Source organism: Hippoglossus stenolepis, chromosome 2 (assembly GCF_022539355.2).
Source record: "Hippoglossus stenolepis isolate QCI-W04-F060 chromosome 2, HSTE1.2, whole genome shotgun sequence".
Taxonomy (NCBI): domain Eukaryota; kingdom Metazoa; phylum Chordata; class Actinopteri; order Pleuronectiformes; family Pleuronectidae; genus Hippoglossus; species Hippoglossus stenolepis.
Genome location: NC_061484.1, coordinates 22,840,791 through 22,853,899, shown reverse-complemented (window position 1 = coordinate 22,853,899; position 13,109 = coordinate 22,840,791). Strand labels below are relative to the sequence as shown.

Sequence of the window (13,109 nt, the reverse complement as noted above, 5' to 3'; positions counted from 1 at the left end):
CAAACAGAATATTCAAACTATAATTAAGTGTTTTTTAAAATATTAATTCAAATTTAATTTTGAATTTGGATTTGACCAAACTTAAAGGTTCAGTGTGTAAGATTTATGTGAACAGCATCTATTGGCAAAATATAAAATAACCCCAGTGAGTTTGTTTCATCTAAATTGTCCAAATTGTTTGTTTTCTTTACCTTTATATTTAAATCCTTTATATTTACATCTGGAGCGGGTCCTCTCTACGGAGGCCACCATTTTTTTTACAGCAGCCCAAACTGGACAAACTAAACACCTCTTGAGTTGTTATGGCAACTGAAGGTTTGCACAGGTTCTCTGTCATGTTTGGAAGGGAAGGGTGAGGTTAGGGATATTCAGCTGCAACATGCAACTTTACCACTAGATGTCACTAAATGTTGGTTAGCATTAGGGTAAGTTAAGGCTCACAAGGTAGATGCGAACCATCTTGTAGTCGTGATAGCCTGGTTACCACAGCTTTTCCCTTGGAAATAGGGTAGCGTGGCCGAGCAGTCCAAGGCGCTGGATTAAGGCTCCAGTCTCTTAGCAGGCGTGGCTTCGAATCCCACCGCTGCAGAGGTTTTATCATGAAAAGGTTTTGGATAAGAAATACTTCAACTTGAAATACTGTCCCACAAATATCAGGTGACATTGTTATAACAGCCAAAACGGCAGAGAGTGAATGGGTCAAAATACTTTCGATACTGTCGTCTGTCTGCTCTTCCTAAATTGCTAAGGTTCTAAATCATTTGTTAACTGGTTCAGGTTGGTTTGGAATTGCCTTGGAGATAGTAAAGGGTAAAGGGTCTGGTTGGGTTACAGAGTTTTGAGGGTTCAGGTAGGTGCAGGTTTGCAAACATGGACTCTGCATGGAGGAATCACAAGTGAAGGGGTTGTTGGAAGTACCATGGTGGGTTGTACAGTTGATGGAACCACAGTTGAAAATGGGATGGTGTTGTCCAAAAACATTTTTGCATCATCTGCTAAGAAAATCACAATTGAGTAAAAATGCAGTAATTCAGATCAATTGACCCTTCAAATATTTCATATTTTTCACTGGATGGAATATGCACAGCATAGCCAACATTTATCCTAAATTTCTTAGTCATACAATGGGTCTGTTCAATATTACAGTAAATTGGATTAACACTCCACATAGACTGGGTGTATTGGGATATATTTATTAGATGATATGGGGTAGCATGGCTGAGTGGTTCAAGGTGCTGGATCAAGGCTCCAATCTCTCTTAGCAAATGCTAATAAATATAATTTATATCCTTTGTATACATTCACTGACTGGTTGTAAACAGATGTCCTTTTAGTCATTTATAAGGTAGCGTGGCCGAGCGGTCTAAGGCGCTGGATTAAGGCTCCAGTCTCTTCGGAGGCGTGGGTTCAAATCCCACCGCTGCCAAGGTTTTATCATGAAGAGATCTAATACAAGACCAAAGTCCTTCAACTTGAATTTCTGTCTCACGATGATCAGGGTTTTGTCATCAATGTGACTGAAAAAGGACCTGAGAATAAATGCATAGGTATTTGCAAAGCTTAATTATACTTAATAATAAATACTTTGCAATCCAAAGCCTGAACTGTGTACAACCTGTCAATTTGTTTACCATTTCCAAGGGGCATTATCAACAGTTGAAGAACAGACCTACGACGAATTGGAGGAACAAAATGTGTGACACCGACACACATGGCAACGTGGTTTTCGGATCTTTCAGGACTGATGTTAATACCAGGACTGAACAGGGTCAGAGTGACAGAAAAAATGTAAATCGACCACAATGTGCTTCTGTTGTGAACATCAGCCACATAACAACACATTCTGACTTAGCAAATGCAAAGTATACACTACTATTCTATAAATCTAATTCATATCCTATATATGTCCACTGACTTTTTGTAAAAAGACATCTTTTCTAATAGATACAGGGTAGTGTGGCCGAGCGGTCTAAGGCGCTGGATTAAGGCTCCAATCTCTTAGCAGGCGTGGCTTCGAATCCCACCGCTGCAGAGGTTTTATCATGAAAAGGTTTTGGATAAGAAATACTTCAACTTGAAATACTGTCCCACAAATATCAGGTGACATTGTTATAACAGCCAAAACGGCAGAGAGTGAATGGGTCAAAATACTTTCGATACTGTCGTCTGTCTGCTCTTCCTAAATTGCTAAGGTTCTAAATCATTTGTTAACTGGTTCAGGTTGGTTTGGAATTGCCTTGGAGATAGTAAAGGGTAAAGGGTCTGGTTGGGTTACAGAGTTTTGAGGGTTCAGGTAGGTGCAGGTTTGCAAACATGGACTCTGCATGGAGGAATCACAAGTGAAGGGGTGGTTGGAAGTACCATGGTGGGTTGTACAGTTGATGGAACCACAGTTGAAAATGGGATGGTCTTGTCCAAAAACATTTTTGCATCATCTGCTAAGAAAATCACAATTGAGTAAAAATGCAGTAATTCAGATCAATTGACCCTTCAAATATTTCATATTTTTCACTGGATGGAATATGCACAGCATAGCCAACATTTATCCTAAATTTCTTAGTCATACAATGGGTCTGTTCAATATTACAGTAAATTGGATTAACACTCCACATAGACTGGGTGTATTGGGATATATTTATTAGATGATATGGGGTAGCATGGCTGAGTGGTTCAAGGTGCTGGATCAAGGCTCCAATCTCTCTTAGCAAATGCTAATAAATATAATTTATATCCTTTGTATATATTCACTGACTGGTTGTAAACAGATGTCTTTTTGGTCGTATATAAGGTAGCGTGGCCGAGCGGTCTAAGGCGCTGGATTAAGGCTCCAGTCTCTTCGGAGGCGTGGGTTCAAATCCCACCGCTGCCAAGGTTTTATCATGAAGAGATCTAATACAAGACCAAAGTCCTTCAACTTGAAATTCTGTCTCACGATGATCAGGGTTTTGTCATCAATGTGACTGAAAAAGGACCTGAGAATAAATGCAGAGGTATTTGCAATGCTTAATTATACTTAATAATAAATACTTTGCAATCCAAAGCCTGAACTGTGTACAACCTGTCAATTTGTTTACCATTTCCAAGGGGCATTATCAACAGTTGAAGAACAGACCTACGACGAATTGGAGGAACAAAATGTGTGACACCGACACACATGGCAACGTGGTTTTCGGATCTTTCAGGACTGATGTTAATACCAGGACTGAACAGGGTCAGAGTGACAGAAAAAATGTAAATCGACCACAATGTGCTTCTGTTGTGAACATCAGCCACATAACAACACATTCTGACTTAGCAAATGCAAAGTATACACTACTATTCTATAAATCTAATTCATATCCTATATATGTCCACTGACTTTTTGTAACAAGACATCTTTTCTAATAGATACAGGGTAGTGTGGCCGAGCGGTCTAAGGCGCTGGATTAAGGCTCCAGTCTCTTCGGAGGCGTGGGTTCAAATCCCACCACTGCCAGGTTTTTCCCACGAAGAGATCCACGATAAGACCAAAGGTCCTTCTGCTTTAAATCATGTGATCAAGTATGTCAACATCCTTTGAACAATGGACATTGTAAATGTAACTGAAAACACAGTTTGAAAATCGTAGGCATTGGATTTATGCTCCTGTATTTTCTCCTCCTCTTCCTTTTTTTTATAATAACTGAAATGATAACAGTGAGCACAACACAAAGCCTTGAGATCATGAAACAGAGAACCCATTTTACCCCCCCCCCCCTTTAAACTCTGTCCTATCAATAAAGACCTAATACCTAAAAATATCTTTCATCGGAATAGTATCTAAACACAGACCCAATTAAAAGCATTTCTTAAATCCAAACTGGTTTGGTTTGTCTGTAGCTTATGCTTCAGATAATGTTCACATCAAACATGAGAACAGGAGAAAATGTGATGTCACTGACTGAGCTATGATTGTTGTTACAACACCGGCTGGATTAAGTGTTTCTGAATAAAACAGCAGATCTCCCGGGATTTTTACACCCAACAGTCTCTGGAGCAGCAGCTCTGTTGATGAGGAGGTTTGTCCAGACGTGATGACAGGAAGGCTGTGGTGACACAGATAACCACTCTTTACTCCTCTGGGGAGCAGCAAAGCATCATGGACACATCAAACCATGAGGCAGATGGGCTACAACAGCAAAAGACTACACCGGGTTCTACTCCTGTCAAACGGTTAAAGACTAGAAAACGCATCCTGATCGGATGAATCATGATTTCTCCCGAGGCACATAGTTCAGAATGTGGTGTCGACAGTCCCGGGTGGTGTTGGTGGTGTAATGGACCGGTGAATATTTTTTCTGTTCCTCTTAAAATCAACCAATCATCCTTTGAATGCCACAGTCGGAGTTTTGTTGCTCAATCTGTCCCCTCAATTTACCATTTTCTGATTGTTTCTTGCATTTATTGAATAATTGCAGAAATCTGTCTGACTGTGGCTCCCACAGCTCGAGTTGGCTTGTGTATTGTTAGGGGCCCAGGGAAATGCAGTGTTAAATTTGGACACATGATACACTCTATTTAAATTTTCTTTGAGACTTTGAATAAACAGGTGAACGGCTCTTTGTGCAGGTCTTTATTTGCTGCGGCTCAGTTACTGCAGGTCACTATTACCGTTTCAGGAAGAAAAGCTGCAACGAGCGTCACCACAGGCCAAATAAACAGGCAGCTGTAGAACGGGCAGTGCACTCGTCATGATGATGCACCATGACCTCCCCAGTCGCCAGATCTGAATCCAACAGACAATGTTCGCCTGAATGATGCTGCTGCCATGGCAACACATCAGGTTTCTCAGTCCGCCTGCTGTCAGCTGCCATCGTCACTAATACAGCTTGCTCATGCACGTTCACACACACTAAGGCAGTTCAGGGGAGTCCATTATTTTTCGAAAGTGTTTGTGCCTCTGCTTACATGTTTGTACTTGGCTCAGACATTTTCTCCTGTCCCCTGTTCCCTCCTCACGCAGACACCAGAGAGGAGCGCTGTACGACACAACAGAAAAACAACACGACACCTGGAACAACACTTGTCTCCTTCTGAAGCACATTTTGAGAGATTCTGTTGATTATTCAGCTTTATTCGATGTAAACAGAGACTCGATGGCACAACCACAGGGGAACGACCTTCTGCATGCTCAGATGCTCACGCAAAAAAACACAATGGCACGCGAACACAGTGAGAGACGGATAGAGAGAGTTTAATGCATCAAATGGGGTTTCGATTTTGTGCCTCGGTCCACAAAAGCAGGACAGGAACAGGACAGTTACGTCACTCCCATGTGCGTGTGTTCATTTTCAGTGTATTCTTAATTTCCTGGTTGCTGCTCCTCTCTGTCTCTCTCTGTGTGACCGTGTCTCACACACACACATACTTGTTTTACAATGCACACTCGTTCGCGCTCTCTACAGATGTAGAAACTGTAATATCGAAGCAAAAAAACATAGAAAGAGCACAAAGGTATGTGCGGATTTCTAGGAAACTTGGTGAAAGGATGCGGAATGGGTCAGCGAAGAATCAATGGAATTTGGGGCAGATCCAGGATTTTTTTGAATTTTCTTTAACATTGCGAGATAGGATTAAAAAAAAATAATTTTCATGGATCTTGATTTTTTTTTTTTTAAACCAGGCACATTTAGGGGACTGATATCTATGAGTGTGTGAAATTTGGTGCAGCTTGAGGCAGCTGTTGGTTCTTGGCAGAGGTTTGTGCTTTGCTGAGTCCCATTCTAGCTTAATAGTCATTCTCTGACTCCAGAATCGCAATCATAAGAATTAGCTGAATTCATTTATTTTATAAAATTGTAAACTGACTCTCGTTGGAGTTTTGCCCTGTTGACAACACAAATAATTTAGAGACGTCACGTTGGGCTCTGGGAAAAGATGTTTCAACAGTTCTTTGACATTTTGTAGACCAAACAATGAATCAAGAAATCAACAGACTAGTCGACGCACCCTCTACTTTGATATCCAAAGTCTTTCCTCTTGCTTTACCTAAGAGGTGAGGATTTCCTCAAAGTCAATGTTCTCCCCTCATTTAAGTTGTGTTTCATCACTGAACATGTCCCTCCTGCAGTTAATGTCCGCTCACACAGGCGTGGTCCTTCTGTTGGCAGCACAGTTTCCAGGCAGCATCTCTGTGTTGTTGTGAGCAGCAGCATGGTTCAAATCATCCACAGCCATGTCAACCTTTCCGTCTTTGAGCGGCGAGGTTAGCGTGTAGAGCATGAATTCTGAGTCCACTGTCCCTGGTGTGGGCAAACCTGCCATGCCGGCGACTTTGGATTCGGCAGAGAGGGACGGCTCTCGCTCTTGCACCAAGGACGCTCTGAAGGACTGCATGGTCAAGTCCGCTGCGCTGTGGTTGCTCCTGTAGCTACATCGGCGGGAGCGGTTCTGGTAGAAGCGGTGGCGGTAGTAAGACGAGCTGCGGGAGATGGGTGGCTTTATGAGGGAAGGCCGGCCTTTCGTGCGCAGCTGCCTGTGTTTCTCTATGAACACGTGCACTGCCAGGACGCCCACCATCTCGGCCAGCACGAAGGACAGAGCGCCAAAGTAAAACGACCAGCCGTACGAGTAGCTCTTCTTGTTGTCGCTCTGGCTGGGGTCACCTGAGTTGGCCGATATGTACACGATGATGCCGATGATGTTACTGAGACCTGGAAGAGTTCAGAGGGAGTCACATCACTACAATTCAAAGACAGACAATAAGAAAATACACACAGTAAAAATTAAATAAGACAAATTCTCCTCCTGCTAAAAACATTGTGTCACGAATTTTAGAAAACCTCAGAGATCAGATGTTCACACTTCATCCTGGTTCATACAGATGTGTCAGACAAAGAGGCTGATGCAAAACAACAAGGTGCTATTAATCCATAGGAGCGTGCTATGGGTATGCTATAGGTCAAAGGTCAACTATTAGTTTTAACTGCTACGGTTTTGTCAACCCGTCCATCCACACCCTCTCCTCCTAAAAGGGTCTTTGTTGCTCACTAATACAACCAAAGCGATGACGTCTTATCAGATGATGAACATAACGCAAGAATGGATGCTTTGTTATGAGCGCTTGTTTCTGACCTGCAGAGACAAAGAGTATACCCGCGCTGAGGATAACGTTGTAGCGCGACTTGTAGAACTCACTGGCAGCTACACACACGCCTCCGAGAAATAACAATCCCACGCTGAGGATGGGGAAGAGGCTGGACGCTCGGACGGCTCCTGGAGAGGAGAGGAGAGGAGAGAGGATAATGAAATGAGGTCCGTTCAAGTTGTTTTATACCATGGCCGCTGGAAACTCTGAATTCTGATGTGTGGATTAATTTGTAGTGACCGGACAGTTTAACTGGAAACCTGTGATGCCAGTGTTTGCTTGCTTTTCTAAATATTTGCACCACTTTTAAAGACGGCAGCAGCTTGAGCCAGAACATAACAACCAAAAAAATTATATATTGCTTCTAAGTGAGAATCATGTAAATGTCATTTCAAATATGTATATTTGGTCAAGTATTTTTGTTAAATTCAAAATAACAATAGGAAGCAATGACAGATTACCACATCTTGCAAAGAGGGCATGTGCCCAGGGTCCTGATGGGGTCCATGGCCTTAAGATTTATTATTGGGCTATATTTTTTTGTGTTAAATGTTCTTGTTATTAAAATATTGGAATAAATATGATTATTGAAAATTTTGACTGATGAGTATTTCGGATTTTTTGTAAATTAGTAGATTAAATCTTTAATTAATGAATACATTATAAAACTGTATTTGACTGACGCGGTCCGTTCCTGCAAATATCCAGGAATGAAAATGAACTTAGCAACAGGATGACGCAGCGACAACTGAACATGCCGTCGCTCACAGGCATTGAATCAGAACCTGTCCGGGGGTTTGAACTCCGATGACTTGACTGCAGGTTTGCGTGGTTGCATGTGGCTCTGTACAAGATTTAAGTTTGAAGGTTGCCCGAGGCCACATGAAGGGCACATATTTGCGTGTGTGGGTAGGGGTCTAACAGATCTCCAAGCTGTTGTGTGCATGTGTTACCCACGTAGTAAATACTCTGCAGCATCCTGCTCATAGTCTGCGTCTTCAGCAAAGTGATCAATGTCTGCGCAAACGCCCCGAAATGTCCCTGCAGAAAACGCAAAGAAATGAAATTACATTCGATTATAATATATATATATACATTACATTACAACACATTTATATATATAAATAAAATTACGTCACTATTCATGTAAAGGTTCTGATGTATTTTAATGTTGATTTTCCTTCTGTCAGCACTGGTGTTTGCCTGCTCTGTGTAACCTTTGGCCCTGTGGTGCCTTCCAACATGGCCACACACAGGGATTTATTGATAAATATGTTCCTATGTGCAGCGCCGATTGAACAGTATTGATGATCTGACTCAGTCGCCACGGTTACCGCAACATGACTAATTCAGCAGTTACAACTCGGCCACAGTGAACAGGTCAGAGAGAGAAGCACAGTGACTGACGAAGCACTTCACTGTTTGGCAAGTTATTGTGACAACAGATGAGGTCACGTGTGAAACCAGGAGCTATGGATCATTTCTCAGCATCTGCAGCTTTGTGCCATAATTATCATTTAGTTGTTGCATGATAATTACCCAGCTCCACAGTAACAGTAATTCCTCCACATGTCATGATTAAATCTTTTGTCTGTCCACTTTTGTTCTTATTTTGTATCTACATCTCTATCTTTGTTAAATCTGTTGGTCACTATTTATTGTTTTATCACTTAAAAAAAAGATCTATCTGTTTTTTTGTATGTGTGTATCTGTACCTGACTGTATTTATATTTGAACATTTTTAGTTCATTGTTTCCCATCTTGACCAGGACTCCCTTGAAGAGGAGATATTGTATCTCAATGGGACCTTCTGGTTTAAATAAAGGATGAATGAATAACCTTCTAATAAAGATATGAAATGAAAAGTACAAAACCAACCAGACATTTCAAAAACCTGATGAAATCTACACTGATCGTCTGGTAATTATTTACGCCAGATGATGCACAGGCAGCATTTAGCTTCCCATTTCCCTGCCTGTCTGCCTGAAGGTGGCTTTTTGTGATGCAAACTGATGGACACACACACACACGCCCACACACACTCGTTTGTTCAGCTGTCTTAGTGAGGACACTCATTGGCATAATGCATTCCCTAGCCCCTTACCCGAACCCTAACCATCCAAACAAAATGCCTAACCCTTAACCTAATTCTAACCCTAACTGTAAAACCAAGTCTTAACCCGCAAACATTCCATTAAAGGGGGGGTCACAAAGTGAGGACCGACTAAAATGTCCTCACTTTCCCAAAATGTCCTCACTTCGCTGGTTGTAAACTCAAACTGGTCCTCACAAAGACAGCTGTACAAGAGCACACACACACACACACACACACAGCGTTTGGGGGCATCGATGTCCTCTGCATGTTTTGATACCTCTCCATTAAACCATTTTGGAGCTGACAGACAGAGGAAGAGGTTGAGAGGAATAGAGGGATGAAAAGGAAGTGAATGAGGCAGAAATGAAAGAAGAGCTGAACAGTTCAGAGAATTAGCAAAGCTAAAAAAAACAGGGGATGTGGGGTGAGAGAGAGGGGCTATTAAAAAGCAATGAATAATTCAAAATGTCATCACATATATGGAACGCAAAACTCCTCTCTATCTCCCTCCCACCCAAGATGCACCTTCATAAATTTTGTCATCATCAAAAATATAAAGCTCATATATGGGATGGCTGATCGAGACTAGTTTTAGGATAAAGAGTTAAAAGTAAAAAATATGGTCACAAATCAGTTTTAACTCCCACTTTTGGCTCAAAGTTTTAGATCAACTCTCAGTGGCATTTGTTGGCATTTGCAACAAAATTACATTTTTAAATGTTTGTTAATTGTTTTACCATTTTAGTTCATCTGGGATTGTACCTGTAAAATCAACTATTTCTATCAGTCTGGGGATGTTGGGGGTGAAATGTAACTAAACACATTTACTCAAGTATTGTTCTTACAATTTTGAGCTACTTTAATTATATGAGTATTTCCATACTTTATATTATTTATCATTTTGCAATATAAGATACTGTAGCCTACATGTATATATTGGACAAAAATATTGTGTTTAACTTGACCACATGTATTCATTGGTGCCATAAAAAAATGCAAAAAGGCTTTTTTCTTCTAATCAATGTAGTAAATATTGTAGTTTTGTTGATGTGTTCAGTTACACATCTACTGCACTTCCGTCCTGCAGAGGGATCCCTCACATGTGGCTCTCTGAGGTTTCTATGGTTTTCATTCTGTTAATAGGTTTTGTTTTGGTAGTTTTTCCTGACTCTTGTTGAGGGTTATTAACAGAGGATGCCACACCTTGTTAAACCCTATGAGACACAATGTAATTTGTGAATATGGGCTATACAAGTAAAATTTGATTGATTGATTTTTTAAATATGACCTGTTGCTATTTCTAAAATATATATCCAAAATCTACAAATTAAATGAAAGTAATGCAGTGATGTACTTGTGACAGTGGCTGTTTTTCTGCATCAAAACTTTTGAAACTTTCAGTACATTTTGCAAATAATGATTACACGTAGCCTACTTGTGTAACACCGAGTCCATTTCACCCCATTGTGAAACTAATAAAGGATGAACTCATCTTATTATGTATTTGTCTCTAATGATCTGAATGGTTGCGGTAAATACCTTTTTCCTATATAGTGTTGCAACTTCCTAAACTTGGATGTGGTCATAGAAACACAGGGTGTGTTCTCCCATATTTAAAAATATCACTTCTAATATTTCACATTATGATTACAGCGTATAGTTAAGCCTACTGCTTTATCAGCCACTATAAAGACATGAAGTTATATTCCTCTCTTGTGGAGATGAAGGGTCTATTGTGCCCATGAGACTTTTGTGTCTTTATTAATATCAAGTATTTCATTATCTTTGGATTTATCTTCCTCTTAGATACATGACATTAATATTGATATGATATAACGTGACTAGTATCTCTCCCATAGGATCAGTGTGTATCTACCCTCAGTGCAGCAGGTCCTCCACAGGCCGGAGTGCGTCAGAACCTCCTCGTTCTTGCGGACGGTCTCGTTTTCGTTCTGGCTCTTGGAGCGACACATCCCGCGGGAGTAGAGCCAGTAGTCCGTGCCCACTGCGATGGTCATGAGGCTGAAGGCGCAGAAAGCCCCCGCCGTGGTCATCAGCATCATCATACCCCGGTTACACAGCCTCATGGCGGACAGAGTCCTCCAGAGCAGCGGGGCTCAGAAACTGCTGCAAACTTTCCCCCGGTGTCTTAACTCTGCTGCAGCTGAAGCAAACCCTGTGCACATCTTCTGCAACATGCGCTAAACTGGCATGAAGTGGAAAACTGTGCCGGTTTCGTTACGGGTCATTTTACCCTTGGAGCTTCGTGCGTAAAGGCGCAGAGCTGCTGAGATGTTTCCATGTGAGGATCAGTGGAAGTGGCTGATGGGTGAAAAATCACAGAGGAAAAACATCAGAGAGGAAACGACCCGAGGAGCGAAAAGTGGAGAAAAACATCCCGCAAAAACAAAAAGTTTAGAGACAACAGAGAACAAACAGCAGCTGCGCTCCTCTTCACACCATCGAGTTCAATGTGGATCAACTCTGACTGACAGCAGCTGAGGGATGATCCCGCCCTGTGTGTGTGTGTGTGTGTGTGTGTGTGTGTGTGTGTGTGTGTGTGTGTGTGTGTGTGTGTGTGTGTGTGTGTGTGTATGGCCTACAGCTGGATCAGTGTTGTCCACCAGTTCATCAGCAGCACAGTAGTTTCAATGTTCACTGAAGTGACCAGAAAAACAGAAACACCTGCAGATTAGACTAAACAGACACATACAGGCAGGAGTGAAATAAGTATTCAAAATGTTTACACAAGTAAAAGATGCTAAATTGTGTTTTGGAAATAAAACTTTACTTAAAAGTCAACAAGTTACACTAAAACTGACCAATAACATGGCCTACCCAGTGTATGAGCATGGGCATATAACCAAGTTGTGTTGGTTGGTTGGAACTTGGGGCAGGTCGGTTGGTCGTTGTTGGTTGTGGTTATTGATAGGTTGGTTGGTTGATTAGTTGGTTGTGTGATTGGTTGGCGTTGTTGGATAGTTGGTGAATTAGTTGTTCGATTAGTTGCCTAATTGCTTGTGGACGGTTAACTTTCTTTGACAATGTGAGATGAGGCGTTTTCTGACATGAAAAATATCTTAGAACATTCAGGGGACTGATATCTATGAACCTGTGAATGTATTTGGTGGAGTTTGATTAAATATATGGAGATTGTTGGGCCTTGGTGGAGATATATGCTCTACTGAGGGATTTTGATGCCATATTTGGATTTTCATATTTCAATATTTCTAATTAAATTACATTTTTGTAGCTATATATAACAAAGTAGATCAGTGAATCTCCTGATTTTTCATTAGATCTCAGTTGTAGAAGTGCAATATTTCCCTCTAAATTGGTGTTATTTCATATTTAATGTATTTGTTGGTAAAATATAAACACTTTAGAGCATTTTAAACACTTTAAATAACTTACATCCATGAATATTAAAAGGAATATTTCTGAGGAGCTTTGAGGCTGATATCCCTGCTGTTTATTCATTGCATGTTATTCATATTAATATCCTCATCAGGATTACATCCACCAGCAAATACAAAAGGAGAGCGAGGCCCCTGCATCTGAATGAAAAAAAGGAATGAGATTTTTTAATATTTAAGGCTTTGAATATAAAGTGGGTAAGCATGTGTGAAGAAGCAAAAGCAATCAAAATAAAAAATATAGCTGCCTGTTATTAAAAAAAATCACATGATGTTGCTATGAAGAGCAAAACTACCAGAGTAGACAGTTCATACATTATATTATATATTGGACCTTTTATTCTATTTACATGTATTTAATAATATAGGAAGATCTGTTATGAATTGAACCATCATTAGTTCATTTATTAGTTAGTGAAGTGATTCATTGGCTACTGTTTTGTGGATGGTTTGAATAAATTCTCATGTAAAAAACATACAAACATCTTTTTTG

The 13,109-nt window shown here is 40.7% G+C and overlaps 1 protein-coding gene and 3 non-coding genes across 6 annotated transcripts; 3 read left to right on the top strand and 1 right to left on the bottom strand.

The window, feature by feature from the left end:
* Positions 1-1,344: 1,344 nt before the first annotated feature.
* On the top strand, positions 1,345-1,426 carry trnal-aag. Its single transcript has one exon. It is a non-coding gene; the product is annotated as a tRNA-Leu (tRNA).
* A 1,361-nt stretch (positions 1,427-2,787) lies between these two features.
* Positions 2,788-2,869, top strand: trnal-aag. The gene has a single exon. It is a non-coding gene; the product is annotated as a tRNA-Leu (tRNA).
* Positions 2,870-3,393: 524 nt separating this feature from the next.
* On the top strand, positions 3,394-3,475 carry trnal-aag. Its single transcript has one exon. It is a non-coding gene; the product is annotated as a tRNA-Leu (tRNA).
* Positions 3,476-5,074: 1,599 nt separating this feature from the next.
* Positions 5,075-11,679, bottom strand: cacng3a (calcium channel, voltage-dependent, gamma subunit 3a). Of its 3 annotated transcripts, none has more exons than XM_035178143.2 (4): positions 11,077-11,679; positions 8,063-8,146; positions 7,093-7,233; positions 5,075-6,671 (listed from the first exon to the last, which is right to left on the bottom strand). In XM_035178143.2, the coding sequence occupies exons 1-4, from the start codon at positions 11,285-11,287 to the stop codon at positions 6,100-6,102; spliced, it is 1,008 nt and encodes a 335-aa protein (XP_035034034.1). In that variant the 5' UTR covers positions 11,288-11,679; the 3' UTR covers positions 5,075-6,099. The 3 variants fall into 3 exon arrangements, with proteins under 3 accessions (XP_035034034.1, XP_035034044.1, XP_035034063.1); XM_035178153.2 differs by having other exon boundaries at positions 7,156-7,233; XM_035178172.2 differs by lacking the exon at positions 7,093-7,233.
* Positions 11,680-13,109: the final 1,430 nt, after the last annotated feature.